The sequence below is a fragment of the Myotis nattereri genome, assembly GCF_964212035.1.
Source record: "Myotis nattereri genome assembly, chromosome: 2".
Taxonomy (NCBI): domain Eukaryota; kingdom Metazoa; phylum Chordata; class Mammalia; order Chiroptera; family Vespertilionidae; genus Myotis; species Myotis nattereri.
Window position 1 is genome coordinate 138,899,282 of NC_138076.1, and position 20,849 is coordinate 138,920,130.

At 35.9% G+C, this 20,849-nt stretch overlaps 1 protein-coding gene across 1 annotated transcript in view; it reads left to right on the forward strand.

The window, feature by feature from the left end:
• PPFIA2 (PTPRF interacting protein alpha 2) overlaps nt 1–20,849 on the forward strand; it is a 471,528-nt gene that overhangs the window by 447,536 nt on the left and 3,143 nt on the right. The window contains exons 26-33 of the mRNA XM_081084175.1: nt 185–247; nt 1,590–1,619; nt 3,358–3,533; nt 7,427–7,524; nt 13,907–14,082; nt 14,929–14,997; nt 18,823–18,982; nt 20,131–20,222. Coding sequence (XP_080940301.1) covers nt 185–247; nt 1,590–1,619; nt 3,358–3,533; nt 7,427–7,524; nt 13,907–14,082; nt 14,929–14,997; nt 18,823–18,982; nt 20,131–20,189 — 831 coding nt within the window. The 3' untranslated portion in view covers nt 20,190–20,222. The remainder of the gene's footprint in view (nt 1–184; nt 248–1,589; nt 1,620–3,357; nt 3,534–7,426; nt 7,525–13,906; nt 14,083–14,928; nt 14,998–18,822; nt 18,983–20,130; nt 20,223–20,849) is intronic.

The window sequence follows — 20,849 nt, forward strand, 5'->3', positions numbered from 1 at the left end:
CACAGAATGCCTCTTTCTTTTGATCCTTTTAAGCAGAAGAAAAGGGGAGCCATGGGCAAGTCAGTAATGCTCTCTCTGGTGCACAGAGGCCCTGTTGCTTGGTGTCAACTCACTGTGGCTCTGCCTTCTTCTTTACACGCTTCCCTCCCTGGATCCCACTGCTTCCCTCCGGGCCTCCTTGCAGCCCTCAGGCAACGTGTGGGTGACCCATGAAGAAATGGAAACTCTTGCAGCTCCAGCGAAAACGGTTAGTCCATATGGCTCTGCTGAAAGTTACTTTGCTGCTATTTGGATGATAAAGCTGTTTTGTTCACTATAGGTTGAAGTAAGGGGTATGTTTCCATAGTGTGATGTAATGATAACTGACATTTTTGCTGTGGTTTTAGTTTTCTGCACTTGGGCATTTTTCAGTGAAGCAGTGCTAGATTGTAATAATGTGGTTAATGTCATAAGCATCTGTAATATGCAAACACTACTCAGTAACAACTTATATATCTATTTTGCAACACTGGTAACAAATATCACTTAGTATTGGGCACATTCACATTTAATACATATTACCAAACTCAAAAAAAATTTTAATAAAAAAATTTAGGTGGAATACTCATTTTTAATGCAATAATTTCATTTCTTGTATTTTAGCATTTCAGAGAGAGCACTTTACCCTATCCCCTGCTCCAAAAAATGTTCTGTTATTTGTTATTCAAAGAACGGGCTTAAAGAACTCTTGGTGACACTGATTGTAATTGTCTACTTTTAAAAATATATTACATATGGCCATTTTTTAAATTTAAAGTAGCAAAGTTGAGCACAGCATGCATTTTATTCTTACCAACTTTTTAAAAATTTAAATCTTCTTTCAGTTTTATCCCTATTTGAAAAATGTATTATCCTGTTTATTGTGGATAAAAATGCCAATGCCCAGTGCTAATTCCATTTCTGGTTTAGTTTGTTGTGCTAGTTTTGTCTTTTTTGGTTTTGCTTGTTTTGGCTGTTGCGGAAATCTATTTGATTACCACAAAACTCTCTTAGAGGAATGCAGTTATTTTTCCACTTTATTAATTTAATTTATGTAAGATTTCTCCATCATATGTGTATATGTGTGAGTGTATGCTTGTATGAGAGTGTGTGTGTGTGTGTGTGTGTGTGTGTAAAACAATGAACTGCATAGGGGTATAACAGGCTATAGATATATAATGTACATTTTATAATATATGTGTATATGTCCACATTTGTGTATTATGTTTTTATGTATATGATTAGAAATTTTTATTATAATTCATTACATTTGGAAAAGTACACACTTTTAAGAATTAAAAAGAGTTTAGAATTACCAGATCAAATATATCATGAAAATTCCATGTGTCATATGTGTGTGTTTAGTTAGAATTAATTAGAAACTATTAATTAGTAGTTGCCTTTGAACTGCTAAATTGATTACTGTGATCTGAATAAGAATCTGTCTTTAGCTTCCTATGTCATAATTAGCACTTTCAATAACAATTTTGCTTTTTAGAAATTTCACCATAATAATTTGAAATTAATTTACACTTATCTGCTTTATTAATCACTCTCTGCTGCTAACACAGAAAGAATCTGAGGAAGGAAGCTGGGCCCAGGTAGGAAATTCAAATGCTTTAAAACAGTATCACTAGTACCCTATGAGGATATAAAGTATGAAACTGTTATATATCACAATATTGTAAATCTTCCCTTTGCCTAAAATTAGGCTAGCATGCACATTTAAATTTATTATGCTTAATTATATTTATCCTTTTAGATCACCATATTTTGCAAAGAGGATAATTATCATTTTACACCTGGCCTCTTTTTAAAGGGAACTCTCATTTAGTCTTCAAAAGAAGCAACTGTAACTTAAATTTCTCTGAAATCACCCCTGAATATATTTAATCAGGAATCATTCAAGTTGGATATAAGGGTGGGGGAAATTAAACATTTATTTGGAATCACATTTGCTTTCAAGTATAGTGGGAAGTGTATGAAGATTAAGGTGGGAGGGATGCTGTCAGCATTGCAACTGCAAGTCACAAGTTTCTCCTATTTATTAGGATGGCAATAGAAGACACACATATTCACTTTGAGCAAACATGTCACTAGGAAGCTGTGCATTTCCTAGCATTTCCACATGCTGTGTAACTGAAAGAATTACAGTCATGTACCAACATTGTGGTGAGTGAAAGGCTGCTTTTACAGCATGGCCTGGGTGTGCAGTAGACTATACACCATCCAGGTTTGTGTAAGCACACACTGTGATGGTCCCAAAATGATGGAATCATCTAAGGACATATTTCACAGAACATACCGCCACTATCAAGCAGTGTACTGTGTGTTACTGCAATTCAAACCTTTGACAATCAGGAAAATTTCAGTAGTTATTATTAAGAACTACTTGAGTAGTTATTATATTTAAACATTCAGTAAATTAGCATTGCATTAGGTTTTGATTTGGTAAAAATGTCATCATTTTTAAGAACACACCAAAAAGGAAGCACCTAGATTTTTGTCAGAAATATGCAATTCCAGTTTGTCATTTGATAAGGACAAACACTATAAAATTAATAGAGAGTAATAATATTTACTAAAAATTGGTTTAGAGGTGATGTTTGATTCTATTTTTCATTTTGGCTGTTATAAACAGCGTTTGGTAAGATCAGTTCATCTTGTTGTATTAAAGAATTGGATTACCTTTTTTAGTTTTTGATCATGCCCTACTTCTTTAAATATAGAGTCTATATCGATTAATTTCTCAAAAAGACTGATTCTTTCCAATAATCTTTATAAAATATGGCTCATGCTTCACTAGGTAATGACAATTGTCCACCTAAAACTTCAGCTTTCTGTCTCTCTAGCCTTGTTGCTCCTTTCTTATTCATTTACTATTTTCTCTTTTACATCAAGATGATTTGCCATTATATCATAGCAATGTCACATCATCAAAGAGAAGCAAATGGTGGAGTATTAGCTAACAATTAAACAAAATATTAAATAAACCTGTTTATATAAAGAATCTTTAAGCTCAGCATCTGTATTAAATCATTAATTCTAATTTTCATTAAAAATGCACATTTGTATAAAATGTAATTCCTTTTGAGAATACAAAATGAAAAACATCATTTTCCATAGGCAAGTACCTTGATACATGTACACAGAGTTCCACTTTGTACCAAAGTAAATCGCATCTTAGAGGTTAAATATTATTTCTGCCATGTTTCCATATATCATAGTAATTAAATATCATTATAATGGTAGACAATACCCCCCCCAATTACCACCTCATTTTATTGGCTAAGAACCTTGACTGCTATAAAACAATTCTAGTGTCCGGTTTTCCTACAGACCCTGGCTTATGGAGATATGAACCACGAGTGGATTGGAAATGAATGGCTTCCCAGCCTGGGGTTACCTCAATACAGAAGTTACTTTATGGAGTGCTTGGTAGATGCAAGAATGTTAGATCATCTAACAAAAAAGGATCTCCGTGTCCATTTAAAAATGGTGGATAGTTTCCATCGGTAGGTTTCTTCCAGAGTCATTAAAGTAAAACAATAAATAATGTACATATTTAAGCAGCGCATGACTGCTTAAATCAAAAAGAGATGTAACTAAATAAAAAAGAGATATTTAGGAAATAGAGATTATTTTCTATTCTGTGAACATCTAGTTGACAAAATATTTTCATGCAGCAAATTACAGGGCCTATCTAATGTCCCACTGTGTGCACGTTTTGTGCCCAAAGCTTATAAAACTATACATTCGTAAAATTTTCATACAGCATAGTTTTTTATTATTTATCTTTGGAAGTCCCATGTTTGTAATTTTATCTATGTATGTTTTTCTATTATAAAATTCTTTATCAAGAATAAAATTAATTTAGTTTTAACTATAAATATATGTGGTTGTAAATTACATAACTTAGGGATATACTAGGAAAAAATTGAGAAGAAATTCTGCTGTAAAAACCACTTTGTGCTTTTGCTTTTGTATGAGTCTTTCAGTGCTTTTACTTACTTGTACATTAATTTTCAGGGGAAAAAATCCTGAATGGATTGTGAGACAGCTGTAAGGACACAGATGAATAAAATGCAATTTCTTTTTCAAGTTGTTTGCCATCGAGGCAGTAAAAATAGGCTTGCTATAATACCATGTCATAAATTTTATGCTGCAGCTTGATATCTTTGAAGGTTTATGTGAAAAATTGTCAGTTAGATTATGATTGTCTTATGTATGGTTGATTATGATGGTAAATTAATAAATATAGATGAATTCAGTTTGGGGAACTATTTGGTCACATCCTGTCCAACATTAAACTAGGGACTAAAAGGAAAATGATATAAAATCAGATTCATAGCACCGCCCAGGTGGCTCAGTTGGTTGGGGTGTAATCCCATAGCCCAGAAAGGTTTCAGTTTTGATTCCTGATCAAGAAACATAGCTAAGTTAGGGGTTCAATCCCCAGTCAGGGTGCAACTGATAAATGTTTCTATCTCACATGGATGTTTCTCATTTTTTCTCTCTCCCTTCCTCTCTCTTTAAAAAAAAATCTTAATATCATATATGATGACATCAAGTTAGTATAAAAAGATAATAATTGGGACTCTTTAATCAAAGATATGCAAATACCTTGAATCTTAATAGAGTTATTAACACTGTTGAATTAAATGAGGTACAGATAAATATAACACTTTTCTATTTATTGATTTGAGAGAGAGAGAAAGATATTTATTGTTCCACTTATTTATGCATTCATTGGTTGATTCTTGTATGTGCCCACACCAGGGATCAATCCTGCAGTCTTGGCGTATGGGATGAAGCTTTACTAACTGAGCTACCCGCAAGGGCCATAACATAGTTTTTAAAAACCATTAAAATATTGGATGGAAAATCCTTGATTTAAAAATAGTTCAAGGGAGAAAGATATGTGACTTGTAGTTGACACAAATACATTAGTTTGGGTTAATGACTCTCCAGGGCATATTTAGATTGTATTTATTGGCAGGCATAATAGTAGTCCTACCATATAGTGAGATGACAATAACAAATTGTATTAATTTATATACATTAAATTGTTCTTGATAAAGTGATAAAAGACTGGTGGAAAGGTCGAAGAAATTAAAGACATTTAACTTGGATATGGGAAGACTTCAGATAAGTTCTCTATGCTTTAATATACTTATGTGATGGGAGAATAATATTGGTTCTGTTGAACACACACTTTTCTAGTTCAAACAGGTGTAGATACTAAGATGAGTTCTTTGTGTTCAATAGAAACTTTGTATGACTCTCAGTTGCCCTATAGCATACACATTGTGAGATAATGAGTTCCCTGTCACTGAGCATTTAGGTCCTCAAATTGTGCATAGTTGCATTAGCCCTTTGCATACTAGAATTTTTGATGACACACTTGTATTTCTTCCCATTCTTCACTAGATCTACCTTTTTTAGATCTACTTTTAATCACTTTATTATTATAGTAGAAATAATTATTACAATAATCAAGTTTTCTTTTTAAAAAAATAAAAACTACTTAAATGGCAAGGTTCTTGTTTGTTCCAGGAAATACACAAGCTTCATCTTTATTCTGTGCTTAGGTCTGATGTATAGCCGGTAGTACCTAACTGCATGCTGCATGTCATGATGGATGGAAGCCTGACAGACACTGTTTTAATAAGATATATTGTCTTTATAGCACAACTTTATATTACATAAAAAAAACTTGCCAGAAACTTGCCAAGATTCATTGATTTAACCTCAAGCAGCCTAATGCCTATGATGTTTATTACACCAACATTTTATGGGATCCCGCTGAGTTAATTTGCTAGGGCTGCCATAACAAAATACCACAGGCTGGGTGGCTTAAACAACAGATATATATTTTCTCACAATTCTTGAATCATAAAATCTGGGTTCAAGGTGCCCATAGGATTGGTTTCCCCTGGCATCGCAGATGGCCACCTTCTCCTGTGTCCACACGCTGTCTCTGCTCTGCGTGTGCATCTGCATAGCTCCCGTCTGCGTGTCCAAATTCTCTCTTCCTGTGAAGACATCAGTCAGACTGGAATAAGCCTTACTCTAAAGACTGTGTTTTAACTTAATTACCTCATTTAAGACTCTATCTCCAAATACATTCTGAAGTACTACTGGGTGTTAGGACTTAAACATGAATTTGGGGAAACATAATTCAGCCTGTAACACTCACTCAATGCAGATTTCTTTTCATTTTCCTCTAATTGTGAAGTATTTTGGGCTCCACATTGTCTTTATTAAAGTGCAGGGCTTAGGACTGCATCTAACACTTAGGAGTAACTTGGCCAATGTGTATGTATAAATTTCTGTGTCTTTCTAAACACCTAAAAGATCACTAATGATCAATGTTCTTTCCTCTTGAAGCTTGAAGATTCTTTTTTTAGTACACTCTTCCACATCCTTAATATCTGATATTTCCAAATCTCCTCTTTTCTTCTTTCTAGACATTTCTGGTTTCTGGGCTCACTATTCATGCCCGTGGCAACTGTTCTTATTATGACCATTATTTTAGCAGCCCTGACACCCTAATTGAGTTCCTTGTCCCCTAGGTTTTCCTCATCTTCTATTTGCTGCCAGATTATTCTTCCTTAAGCCAGAAATTTTCATTGCTTTTCTTTCTGTATTCCACACTTAAAATGAATGCAAAGCTTTCCTTAATAGAACTCCCCTCTCTATATATAATATTATTTCTCTTGACTTCCTACCACAGATTTTAATCCCAGATAGTGTACCTCAGTAACGCCAGGCATTTAAACTTTCATCTGCAGCCCCATGGTCATGATGCTCCATTTTCTTTAATAACCCTTCTTTTGCACCTGATCCTAAGGATCAGTCAAGTTTCTGCTCTTCCTTTCCAGAGTTCCAATGTCTGCCGATTTGTTCCTTTCACATATTTCTGTATCACTTAGAGTTGGTGGCTGATCATCTTAGTATTTGGTTATCTTATTACTTCACTTATTCATATTTTTATATTACTGCCCTCATTACTAGTAGCTTTAAAGGAGAGTATAAATTTCACATATATTCCTTCCTGTCTCCATAATAATGACTCTTTAAATTATTTTCAAAAGAATGAAATGTTCACTTGTCAAAATAGCCTAATGGAAGACAAAAGCAAATGAATAAATGACATAATCCATAATTATTTTCAAGACTATACTTTTCTCGTTTTGCAAGTATTTTTTTTCCCTTTAGAAACACTGTGTGCTTACTTAGATAACTATAATTTTATTTTCCTGCAATACTAAAGAATTTAATTACAGATGCAATGTATTAACCTGTTGCCCTAAAAGTAGTGCACACTGTTGACTCCGCTTAATCAAGGAACATTCTTCATCTGCTGAGTATATTTAACATGTTTTTTTACTTTAAAAAATAACAGAACAAGTTTACAGTATGGGATTATGTGCTTAAAAAGGTTGAATTACGACAGAAAAGAGCTGGAAAGAAGACGAGAAGCAAGCCAACATGAAATAAAAGGTAATATACTTTCTTTCATGTCAGATTCCTTTGGGGGGGAAGGTGGTTAGCTTTCACTTTTATTAACCTAAAATGCTGTGTGCTTTACAATGATCATTAAGTAACCTAAGTGTTTGGCTAGAATTGTGTCATCATTATTTCTTTTTTATTACTTTTCTGATTAAAATACAGAAAAGAATATCATCTCTTTGCAAGGTAAATATCTCATTTGATAAATATCTCAAATGATCTTTTAAATTGAAATTTATTCCTCTGAACTTATTAATTATACATTCTGTTTTTCTAAATGTACCTCCATATAGATATTTTTGTTAAACTTTTAATAGAACATCCTCATTATGATTCAGAGAAATATGGTATATAATGTATTTCTTGTAGTGCATTTCTGGTTTCTATCATTTGAATTTAAGGGATACCACTATCTAGTTTTCTTTCTGAAGTATATTTTCCTAGGTGATTTTATTATGCTTTGTCTCACCACATGGAATATTCATATATAGATAGATATAAAGAAGAAGAATTACCTATTTAGTCCTACATCAAATATTGTATTAGTATATGACAGTTGCTGTTTAGAGTGTAGCTCTGAGAAAAAATAAACTTCCATAATTTATTAAGATTAAACACAGACAACTTCCTATGATAAGTAGCTGTGAGTAAGATTATAAATAGCCCCTATTTCCTGTAACTGATGTGATGACATTTACAGGAATAACTCTTGACTGTGACTAGGAGACCTCTGTTATTATCTGAAGTGTTAATTAACCTTGACCTTAATAAACAGCTTTCAAAAGTGAAGAGACCACGTGAATATCAAGAATGTACTAACATTTAATTTGTTGCTAAGGAACAGTCAGCTCTGATCTCTGGCCATTTATTGTTTAGGTCCAGGGGATCTCTAAAAAGATTTAAAGTCAGGACATAAATTTTTCTTAGGAACAGATTTATATAAAGGGATTTGATTTACAAAATGGAAAAACAAAGGTACATTGCTGTTCTGAAGAAGAAAAGTTTGGATTAGTGCCTATTTGTCTTCACCCTATAAATAAATGGCTTATTTTATGTACTTGATGACTCTTAACTACAGTTGTGGCAATGGAATTTTTGACTAAACATATTGACGTAGGTGTTCCAGGGGTCCCAGGGCCCAAAGGTCTATTATCCACTGTGGGTGCTGGTTTCCCGCAGGAAAGAATTCAAAGGCTAGCCAGTGTGGAGTTCAAAAGGAAAGAGAGCTTATTAGTGAAGCAGTGAGATAGAAGGCTACTACACAGACAGAACAGCCTTTCCCCTGCCCCCAGTGGGATTTAGTTCATTCATTGAGGCTCATTTAATCAAGGGATAGGGCATTCAATGAGGGGGAAGAATATTCAGATATTTTCTGGGAAAGGGTGGAGACTTCTTGGAAGAGCATGGTTCGCCATTCTGTGTCTTTATATGGGCTCTCTGCTTCCTATCACTGTAGTATGTCTTTCAATATGTTAATGTATTGCAATGAGCAAATAATGAGGCTAGGGGTTACCACAAGGTGGAATTAGTCACCTGTGTTGGATTGAGCTAGTCTCTTGCTGGTTCTAAGCCATAAATCTTTTGAGCGGGGGAGTGTCTTACTATCTCTGAGATAGCCCTTATGAGTTACAGCCATTTCACCACATACCCTATCTCAATATATTTGCAGGAAAAAAATGATGACTGTTTAATATTTCTTAGACTATCAAAACATAAACCCAGCTCTAAAAAAGAACAAACACTTTCTATACATAAATCCATTTAATAGAAAGAAAACTGGACAGTTTTGTTGTTTTCTTGAGAAAACTATTATCCCGTGAGTTTTTAAAAATGTTGCATTTAGTGAAAACAACTGGATAACCATTGCTGTCAGCTATACATACCTGCCCAACTTTTGAAGTGCAAGTGTGCTATAATCAAGAGTTAGAACTAATCAGTTGCTATCAACAGTAGCAGATTAATATAACCAAAGTATAATGCTAACCAACTTACACCCTATTTGCTGCCCAGAGGTCAGTTGTCATAGCCAGTCCTTGCAGCTGATTGGCCAGGGAATAAATCCCTCCCATTGACTTGCCAACAGCAATCAAGGCTTAACTACAACAGGGATTTGTCAGCTGATTTTTCAACAGAAACTTTTCAGGCCAGAAAGGATTGGCAAGAAATATTCAGTGAGCCCTGGGTGGTTTGGCTTAGTGGATACAGTGTCGGCCTGTGGACTGGGGGGGTCCTTGGTTTGATTCCAGTCAAGGGCATGTACCTTGGTTGTGAGTGCATCCATGATGGGAGGTGTGTGGGAGGCAGCTGATCGATGTTTCTCTCTCATCGATGTTTCTAACTCTCTATCCCTCTCCCTTCCTCTCTGTAAAAAATCAATAAAATATATATAAAAATATTCAGTGATGAAAAGCAAGGACCTACAACCAAAAATTACTCTACCCAACAGAGCTATCATTTAGAATTGAAGGAAAGATAAAGAGCTTCCCAGAGGAGGAATCAAAATGGTGGCATAAGGTATACACTTGTACGTGCTGCCTTCCACAACCAGACCAAAACTACAACTAAAAGACAAAACAGCTATCATTCAGAACCATGGGAAAGCTGGCTGATTGGAAGTTCTGCAACTAGAAGAAAAGAAAAAAGTGCATTGAGACTGGGTAGGAGGTGCAGAGGCACCAAGAACGGAGGTACGGAGGCGGGCGAAATGGGCTGGCAAATAGGTGCACTGTTTTTTTTCAATTGGAAGGGAGATACAAGCTCCTGACTGCTCTGAACTCCAGTTTCTGGCAAGACTCTGGGGACCCAGACTCCTACAGGGAGAAACTGAACTGTCTGGCATCGGGTAGGAAAGCGAGGTGGCTTTCTCACAGAGGTACTTGCAGGGATCATTGTTACTGTGTGGGAGTGTGGGATGCAGAGACGTGGAGATGGCTGACTGGCAGCCATTGCTGTTTGCTCTGCCCTGGTGATTCCCTGAGACCCTGCCCCACCCAATTTACGACCCCACCCAAGCTGTGCACAGCAGCTTATGCATAAGAATGGCCTGTCCTTTCACAGCTTAACCTAACAAACTGCAGCTGGGTCAGAGAGCTCCAAAACTTCCAAACCCCAAACAAAGAGGAGAAATCTGCAGATCTCGCTGTAGCTCCTGCTGGGTGGCCTCAGGCAGTGGCTGACTTTGCACCTCCTTGGAGATCCAGGAGCCAGTGTACCCAGTGGTCATATACCAGATTTCAACTCCTCAGATCCATAAGTGACACACTCAAGAGGCAGACTCAGTGAGCACCAAAGCCCCACTGAAGCAAGTGCTGCCCCATACGGGTGTCTCCAGCACAGCAGTTCTTCCACTATAGACACAGCAGATCCTCACTGCCAATTGGCCTGGAGGTCAATTCCTCCCAGTGATACCAACAGCAAACAAGGCTTAACTACAACAAGACTGTGCACCCAGCCCACAAAGGGATGCACCAAGGATGTCCACCTCAGGTGATTGGGGAGGCTGAGCCACTGGGCCCTACAGGACACCTAGCACACAAAGCCACTCTATCAACACAGGGAAGCAGCCAAAATGCGGAGACAAAGAAAAATGTCACAAATGAAAGAAATGGAGGAAAGCAAACTACTGGATGTAGAGTTAAGACCACAGTTATAAGGTTACTCAAGAATCTTCTACAAACCTCCGAGGAACTTAGTGAGACCTTCAAGGATCTTAATGAGAATGCAAAAAAATGGAAAAGGGCCAGTCAGAAACTAAGTATACACTGTCTGAAATAAAGAATAATATACAGAAATTCAACAGTAGACTAGAGGATCCTAAGAATCAAATCAAAGATTTGAAATATGAGGAAGCAAAAAACACCCATCTGGAAAAGAAAAAAGAATCCAAAAATATGAAGATAGTGTAAGGAGCCTCTGGGACAACTTCAAGTGTACCAACATCTGAATTATGAGGGTGCCAGAAGAAGAGAGAGAGCAAGATATTGAAAACCTACTAGAAGAAATAATGACAGAAAACTTCCCTTACCTGGTGATAAAAACAGACATACAAGTCCAGGAAGCACATTACCAGAAAATCCAAAGAGAAAATAAATATTAGAATGAGTTATTAAGGCAAAAAGAAACTAATCCTATAGAACATTTTTAAATACAGGCAGTATAAGGAGAGTGGAAGGAATGTATGGGAAATTTTAATAATGATAATAAAAGCAATAAATCATATTGTCTGTGTGATTTGATTTTCACATAGAAATAATATATATTATAGCAACTATAATGCAAAAGACAAGAAGGGAATACATGGAATTAAATTAAAGTTCTTTGCATTATCTAGGAACGATAAAAGTACTGATTTTCAGTAGATTATAAATCAAAGATGCATATTACAAGCTTTAAAAGCTAATAGAGTGGTAGAATAATATAATTTTTAAATGACATAGTTTGTAAAAAAGCAAGGAAGAAGAGAAAAGGAACAAAAGACAGGTAAGACAAATTGAAATATAGTAGCTTTAAACTCAAATATCTGAACAATAGTATGAAGTGAAAGGGAATTAACTAATCTGATTAAAGAGACCATTAAAAAATTAAAACAATGATATGCTCTTTCCAACCATAAATATAAGGTCATAGAAAAGTCGGAAGTAGAGGCGATAAGCAAGCGCTAAGGAAAGTTGCTGTGGTTTTTGTAATATCAGAAGATAATTTAAGGCAGGAAGCATTACTAAATATAAACTGGGTATTTTGTAATAAAAGGGAAGATGTGGCAAATTTGTATGCATGTGATATATAGACTTAAAATAGGAAAAGCAAAATCAGACAGATCTAAACATAAAAGTAGATATTTTTGTAATCATAGTGGGAGAGACTAAAAATATTACAAATTCATAAGACACATAGATATAATCAGTGAGTAAAGATATGGGAGATTTGGAAAATATGATTAAAAATTTGAACCTAGCCCTTGCCTGTTGCTCAGTGATTATAGCATCGGCCCTTGGACTGAAGGGTCCCAGGTTGCAGGCTTCAACCCCCCTGGGGCACATGGGGGAAGCAACCAATTGATGTGTCTCTCTCTCTGTCTTTCCTCCTCCCTTCCATTCTTTCTAAAAATAAATGGGGAAAAATATCCCCAGGTGAGAATTAACAAAAAATTTGAACCTAATTGAGATGAAGGAACCTCTATGGGGCTGAGGCATCACTTTCTGGCTTTAATGTTATACACAAGAAAACCTCACTTGGTTAAATGAATGCATTAAGACAAACTAGTAATGCTTTTGAAAAATGTATATAAATACACTTTCTCACCTTCCCTTCAAAAAATACTACCTTGCTTTTTGCAGGTAAATTAAATTGAAGAAGTTGAAAACTAATTTCCAAAATCTCCTTTATACTTTTCTAAAAAGGTGTACATTTCATTTAGAAAGAAAAAAATGAACAGAAAAACTTACTTGTACTGTAATAATAATTTATGAGTTTCATTTGCCTTTCTATAGGATTAGGAAAATGTTTCCATTCCTTTTTCTAACGTCCCCTTAAGTTCCTTACATTTTTTTCCTATGGAACATTCTATTCTTTCTATTTTAGTCATTGTTATATAGCATTCTGCCAACTCATAATGGGAAGAAATGGAAAAAAAATAAAATACACATTTATATGTTTTCGTCTAAAAAAAGCATTTATGATATTTTTCCTTAAAGGTTTTATTTTTTAAAATAAAATTTAATGTGTTTCATACCTCAGTAAAATACTGCTTTTTAAGCTAATAGGAAAATCAGCATGTGATTTGACTGAGTGATTGATTTTTGCATCGGTATGTGATTTTAAATAATAAATTGCCGAAATAGCAGGAAATATCAAATTAGCTAGTCCTTGTTTTATCTTGCTGCTTTGGTCTCTGATTTATTACTTCAGGTGAAAAAAAAAGAGTATCTCCTAGTCTATCTGAAATGTTTACATAGTGATTCAAAAACGCCATGACGACCCTTTCTAGGTTCTCATTTTGCTCTCTTTACTGAAGCTATGTATCAAGAAATATCCCCATCTGGTGGCAAAAATATTGAACTTCAGATAGACTCCTGGAGCTTCTAAGTGAAAACAAGAAACACAGACATTGTGTTCCATGTGATGGAAGGGGTCTCATATCAGTGACAACAAACTCTTAAAAGTGACAACTTTTTTTCTAGATTAAAAGTACAACTGGTTAGTTGTTAGAACAGTAAATACATGCAACCTAAGGGGTCCAGCCAGGTGCATTAGGGAGTAGATAAAGAAACAGCATAAATGCTGACTTGGCCAGATGCCTGTGGCCCATTTCAGCCAGTAGTTTTGTTTATTATGCAAAATATCGCAGCCTAAAATGATGCACCTCTTTCCCTAGATGTGCTGGTGTGGAGTAATGATCGAGTTATCCGCTGGATCCAAGCAATTGGCCTTCGAGAATATGCAAATAATATCCTTGAAAGTGGCGTGCACGGCTCACTGATAGCCCTGGATGAGAACTTTGACTACAGCAGCTTAGCTTTGTTACTGCAGATTCCAACCCAGAACACCCAGGCAAGCCCTCTGAGTGGTAGCGGCAGTGCCCTCATTTACATCACAACAAGCTGAACTTTAGGGGGGGAAACGTTGGCGGGGTATTAATGATTCCTAAGGAGATTTAGCTCAAATATGTCACTGGGGCTTTCATTTCAAGTTACTGAATTTCTATCCAAAACAAAATCATACAATTAAGCTGGAAGTCATTTGGAGATTATGTGGTCCAACCTCGCACCAGAATGCCAGATTCCCCAAAACAGTGTCCCTGACAGATGGCCTCGGTCCCTGCCTCTCTTAGAGGCAGTCATTTCTATTTACATATCTGAATTATACAGACACTTAGCATTGGGAATGCCATGGATTCCCAAATCTGGATAATTATTTGAATCACCGGAGTTCCTTAAAATTTTAAAATAAAACCTGCAACCTGTATTACAGGCCTAATAAATCAGGTATCAAGAGATAAGTCACAAGAATCTTACTTATCTAAAAGTTTTCCCAGTGGTAATCATTGACCAGGTTTGAGAACTTCCTGCCTAGACTTGTTCAAAATTCCGCAGTCTAACCTCACTTTTCAGTTTGTTTTTATGTATTTCAAGGTTTATAGAAAAGTTTCCATTTCAATAGAGTAGCAAAGTGAGGACATGTGTATGAGGCTCTCTTCTGTTCGTAGGTGAAAGCAAGTTGCCCTACCTTTTGTTTATAGGTTAAATTTACAATGGCTTGTAGACATGGAGGAATAAAAACTTAAGACTCCATAAATGAGACAGGGTTTGGAATACTTTCTCAGATAAATATAATCTCTATTTTTTTTAAAAATGCAATGTGACGTCAGTGTTGGTGACTGTTATTTGATGTCAACAGGCCAGGCAGATTCTTGAAAGGGAATACAATAACCTCCTGGCTCTGGGAACGGAGCGGCGACTGGATGAAGTAAGTCCTTATCTCTCATTCAAAAGGATCTTGTGAGTACAGGCAAAAATGGCCTTCAAGGCATAGTACCCCAAAATTAATCAGATGCTTGCTCCATGGATAGGATCTAGAATTTCCCCCAGTATTGTTGCTAAATATTATATTTTATTACTCATTTTATTTTTGAAAGAACTTCATGAATTCATAAATGTGATCATATCAACAGTTAGAACCACTAAGATGTAATCCAAAACAAGACTGTTTTTCATGAGCTGTGAATGCAAAATAGCATTAAGCGACAGTTTTTAAAAATTGTAAGTAATGATAACACCAATCCTAATAAGTTTAGCTTTTAATAAGAAATGTGCTTATTTCTTAAATATCAGTATATCTTCACAGGAAATTTTAGGATATTAAAATGAAGAGAACGTCTTTGAATAAGTGGGGAACTTTTCATAATTTTAGGTAGCAATATTATTGAGTCTTCCTTAAAAACGTAATAACATTTTACCAGTTGTAGGATTTGAGTGTAAGAATCCCTCTACATCATATATGCATGTTTAAACGATTTGAAAAATAATAAACATCTAAGTAGCCTCCTGAGATGGAAGAAATACAAGGGACCTGACACGGTAGCTCAGTTGGTTAGAGTGTCATCCCGAAATGTCAAGGTGGCAGGTTTGATCCCTGGTCAGGGCACATACAATAAACCAATAAATTCAGAAATAAGTGGAACAAGTTTATGTTTCTCTCTCTCTCTTTCTCTCTCTCTTTCTGTCTCTCTCAAATCAATACATTAAAAAGAAAGTGGGTTTTTTTTAAAATAAACATAAAAGAAAGAAATACAAGCGATATTAGCAGACTCTGCTTGATAGTCACTGTGAACTTTAATAGCCCTGAGTTTTACACTGTCTCTCAGGAAGCAGTGAGGAAACGTGAGCTTGAAGAGATGCATACTTGTGTATCACAAAATGCAGCTCTTCCGTGGCTACAAAGAAAAGCTGATTAAAATAGTTTTGTGAATGAACCCAGAAAACTCTAGTGATGCAATAATTCCACATTCAAATGGACAGGGCTGATGATCTTGTTATTGTAAAACCCAAACTGCCTTTGTGGAGGAGGTTGTAGGCCAGTAAACTCTACAGCCCTGGCCTCAGCGAACTCCCTATAAATTCATACTCCTGTCCAATCAGGATAATGAGTAATATTTTTTTAAAGCCAGTTAATATTTAACTGATGTTAGTTGGATAAGTAGGTTGATTATCTTTTAAATCCTTATTATTAATTGCTGAATAAAAGGTAGTGTGCATACACCAGTACACATTTTTAAATACAACATTCTTCTTGCTTAGAAGTTGCAAAAACATTGTAATAAAAAGTACTAAGGGCCTGTCGTGTTGCTGCATTCTAAAATGCAGACTGGCCTGAAGGAGCTGTCTGGTAGGGACATAGCCTGGGTGATTGATAGAGCTGCTTCCTGAAAGTAACAAGAGGAGAGTTCTGAATGGAATGTGATTATCTGCCTTTAAATCATACAGCGTCTTCTTATTATTGTTAAAGACACAGCAAATGATTTTATCATTCAAACCCTTTATTATCTTCTGTCCTAGCTTTTTGTTTGTTACTTTTGGGGGGTTTTATTGTGTTGGGTTTTTTTTGTTTTTGTGTGTGTGTGTGTGTTTTTTTTAGTATAAACAAATGAACTAAACAGCTTGCCCACAACCAGAGTGGACTTGTTTCTGAGGTTGATCACATTCAGATTCAACTCAAATAATTTGAGAACTCATGTGCTGACTTCAATTGAGAGGATATATTTTAACCTCATTTCATAGATTTTTTCCCCATGATGTTGCTGCTTTATTGTTTCCATTAACTTTCTGCAGAAACACTACGTGGAAAGAGCAGAAGTCAAGAATCATAACATGATTTAAATTATTAAATGTATGGCTTTATTTTTGAGCCCTTCACTCATCTGTATATATAAAAGCCTAATATGCAAAGTGTCCCCTTGGGAGTTCCACTGACCAGGAGTTCGATCGCTCGCTATGACATGCGTTGACCATCAGGAGGCGGTGCAGAATGAAGGAAGGCCCTGGCTGGCAGCCGGCAGCTGCTAGGGACCCTATCCGTGCACAAATCTCCTGCATGGGCCTCTAGTACATTATAAGAGTTGTTATTCCTACAATGGAAAATAGTGTTATGTAGAACTGAAGAATATCTGTGTTAATGCAACAACTTCTCCAAGACTCAAGAAGTCAGAGAGGCCACAACTGTGAAACGTTGCTTCTTTCCTGCATTAGTGAACACTTGGAGATCTAGGTCAACGTAAAACCAAACAGAGGAGGAGTAGCAGGCATTTCTCAAACTGTAAAATGTCTACCAAATCTAAACAGAATTTAGATATTGATAATAAGAATTCTAAGACAGCAGTTGATATATATCATTACAAGTGACCTTATGTGTCACTTAACTAAATTCACAATCTATGATGAAGAATCCCTTACAATGTTACTTATTTATAACAGTGATTATTTGAGCTGAATGGCAATCATTCTGTATGTTAGAATGAAGTCACCTGAGTTAGTGGGTCACCCATGCATACTTAGCTATAACTTCAGGAAATAGACAGTCCTTCCCTAGATGAGAAACTTAGTAATATGAGAAGAGAAGATCTATGTGGAATGGCTAATATTTTCCTTAGAATTAGATACAAAAATGATATTAATTAAATGCTGAATTACATATTGGTGCTAATCAATGTAGAGAAAAGAATTGTGTCTGTGTAGGTACTTTATGTATGCACAGAGAGGGCAAAAAAAGTATCATCCATATATAATAGAATCAGCAACTAGAATTACATTTATAAAACAGCAACCAGAGTTATGTTATGCTTTTAGTGGCATCTAAAGGGAACATGCATTTATTAAAATGATGTTGCTCAGGCTGCACAGATTTTTCAACAAATAAAAAATTAATTCTGTATCAGCTAAAATCTAACATGTGACAAATTGAGTTTCTTACATAGAATATGTGTTATAGTATCCTATATGAGCCAGGCTGTATCAAATATAGATTCCTATAACACATATATCTTATACATATAGAAACAACATTTATAAAATAGATATTCAAGTATATGAGCCAACACTTATTCCACTAAGTATATTGTAGCATAAAACCAGTTTGCATAAAGTGCAACAAAGTATAAGTTTTGGAAAAATGTTGGGATTTTATTTTAGGTTTTCAAAAATGTTTCCTTTTATAGATGACAAACCTTGGATTTGAAATCATATGAAAACTTTACAAAAACATTTGTTTCAAACTTCCTGCATTTTCATTTTGTAATCAAAATAAAACATAACATTATATATGTACTAGAGGCCTGGTGCATGAAATTCATGCACTCAGAGGAGGAGGTCCCTCAGCCTGGCCTGTGCCCTCTCACAATCCAGGAGCCCTAAGCCGTCATTCGGACATCCTTAGCGCTGCTACGGAGATGGAAAAGGCTCCTGCCACTGGCGCTGTGCTCGCCAGCGTGAGCCTGGCTTCTGGCTGAGCAGTGGTCCCCCTATGGGAGCACACTGACCACCAGGGGGCAGCTCCTGTGTTGAGCATCTGCCCCCTGCACATTATAATGACTGGTTGACCTGTCTACTGTCTGCTCCCTGGTGGTCAGTGCATGTCATAGCGAGCAGTTGAGTGGCCTTAGCATATTAATAGCATATTATGCTTTGATTGGTTGAACAGACCACCAGACACTTAGCATATTAGGCTTTTATTATATAGGATATTTGATGGGCTGAATGTAAATAATCAATGTTCCACATTTTAACTCTGTACTGGCAGAGCGATGACAAGAATTTCAGGCGTGGGTCAACCTGGAGAAGGCAGTTTCCTCCCCGTGAAGTACATGGAATCAGCATGATGCCTGGGTCCTCAGAAACATTACCAGCCGGATTCAGGTTAACCACAACATCTGGACAATCAAGGAAAATGGCGACGGATGGTACAGATGTTTTGCATTTCTGCTTCTAAAGTCAAAAGCTCATTTAGCAAATGCTAGTATCATTCTCTGACCTTGCATAGCTTTTTGGAATTGTTTTCTTGAGTTGGTTTGCTTTGCTTGAAGTTTGCTTTGCTTTCATCAGACCAGACTCTTTTGCAAACTGCTAATGCATGAACTCATGACACTTTATTTACATTTAAACAATGATTTATAATATCCTAAAAGAAAAATGTTCACATCTAGGAAGATTAATAAGCATCAGCATGACTTATGTTTCTTTTCTATTCTTAAATTAAATAATTTGTTTAATTAGAGGTAGTAATTGGAAATTAACTCCACTGTCATCCACATATTTGAATATTTCAAGTTTTATATGTCACCTTAGGAACTCAAACTCATCAGATACTCTCACCTTTGACCGAGGTAGAAGGCCGTAAATAAACAAGCACAACCATGAGAAGAGAATTAAACAAACACGAAACCAACAGTCATTTCCCAATGAGCACTTCCTTCTGTGGACATTAGAATTGTGTTACCTACTTTCCAAAGGAAAATAGCCATTCGGGAGGAGAGACAACTAGGCATGCAGCCACGAAGTTATTTCTGTTTGATAAGCATTAAAAAGCAAATAGCCCCACTCTATCATGGCAATCACCTGGAACCGTTTCTTCCCAAGTTTACAGTTATCATGGCCTATAAAATTCATTCCCGCATAAACTGTGACCTTTGATTCACATGTTTTCTAACTTGTTAATATTATGGAACATGCTAGCAAAATTTATGAGTTATTTAACATGATTAAAATTAGTGTAGAACCCCTTCAATACTCTGAAGGGAAAACACCCACCCTACTAAATCCTCTAAGAGCCATCTTTGCTTTAAAAACAGAAGCGCCCTGGGGAGCTGCTCTTGTTGCAGATTTCATCTCAGGAGAAGGCACAGCTTGAAAGCTCAGTTGAATCGCTTTGGAATACATTTTCATTTGTAACTTGGTCTAGCAAAAAAGAATGTGAGTGGCTTATATCTGAGAGAAAGAATGTCTACTGATAAGTTCAGGCTCCCTCTATGCAGGGAAAAGAAATCTTTCTCATCTGAAATTCTGTACTCAATCATCCAAGTCCCTCTAAAGCCCTTTTCTCCATTTGCAGTTGCCTCTTCAAGACTGCAGAGGTTAGACAACTCCACTGTTCGCACATACTCATGTTGACAAGCCACTCAAAGGAGGCAGCACTGACTTGCTGTGAGTAGTTTTCCTTGGCTGACAAAAACCAAACCACCACAAAAATGGAACCTACATAGACTAGTAAATATACACAATATTCTTTGGTACGGCCTAGCAGAACAGAGGTGAGATAACCCCTTTGAATTGCTAGAGGGTGGAAAGGAACCTATATTTTAACTCTTCATCTAGGATTTTCTATCATCACCTGTCTGCTGTGGTTCAAGGTCTGTTTGTTGGAGACCTGTCACTATCTCAGTACACACCAATGGGTTGCTACCACAGTTTTCTACTTTTTAGTAGCATATTATATTGACGCTCATAGCAATATTTATTGATGAGAGTTTGGCACTTACAGAAAAATACACTTATTTTTATTGCTTAAAGTATTACAAAGGGTATTACATATAGAAAAATACACTTTTAAGTATTTTAATAAGGGAACCTGAAATACGCAGGGAGTGATTTTCAGAGTCAAATAGTGGCAGACAGGAAAATGATTTGGAGATGATTTCATTTTAAAAATAAAAACATAACTGAGAACTTTGAACTTTTAGTATGCTGTTTTTCACCACTATGATTTATATTTGTTGAAATTAAATATGAATTTTAAGTATCTCAGGCTTAAAGCATAGGAACAGAGTTAAA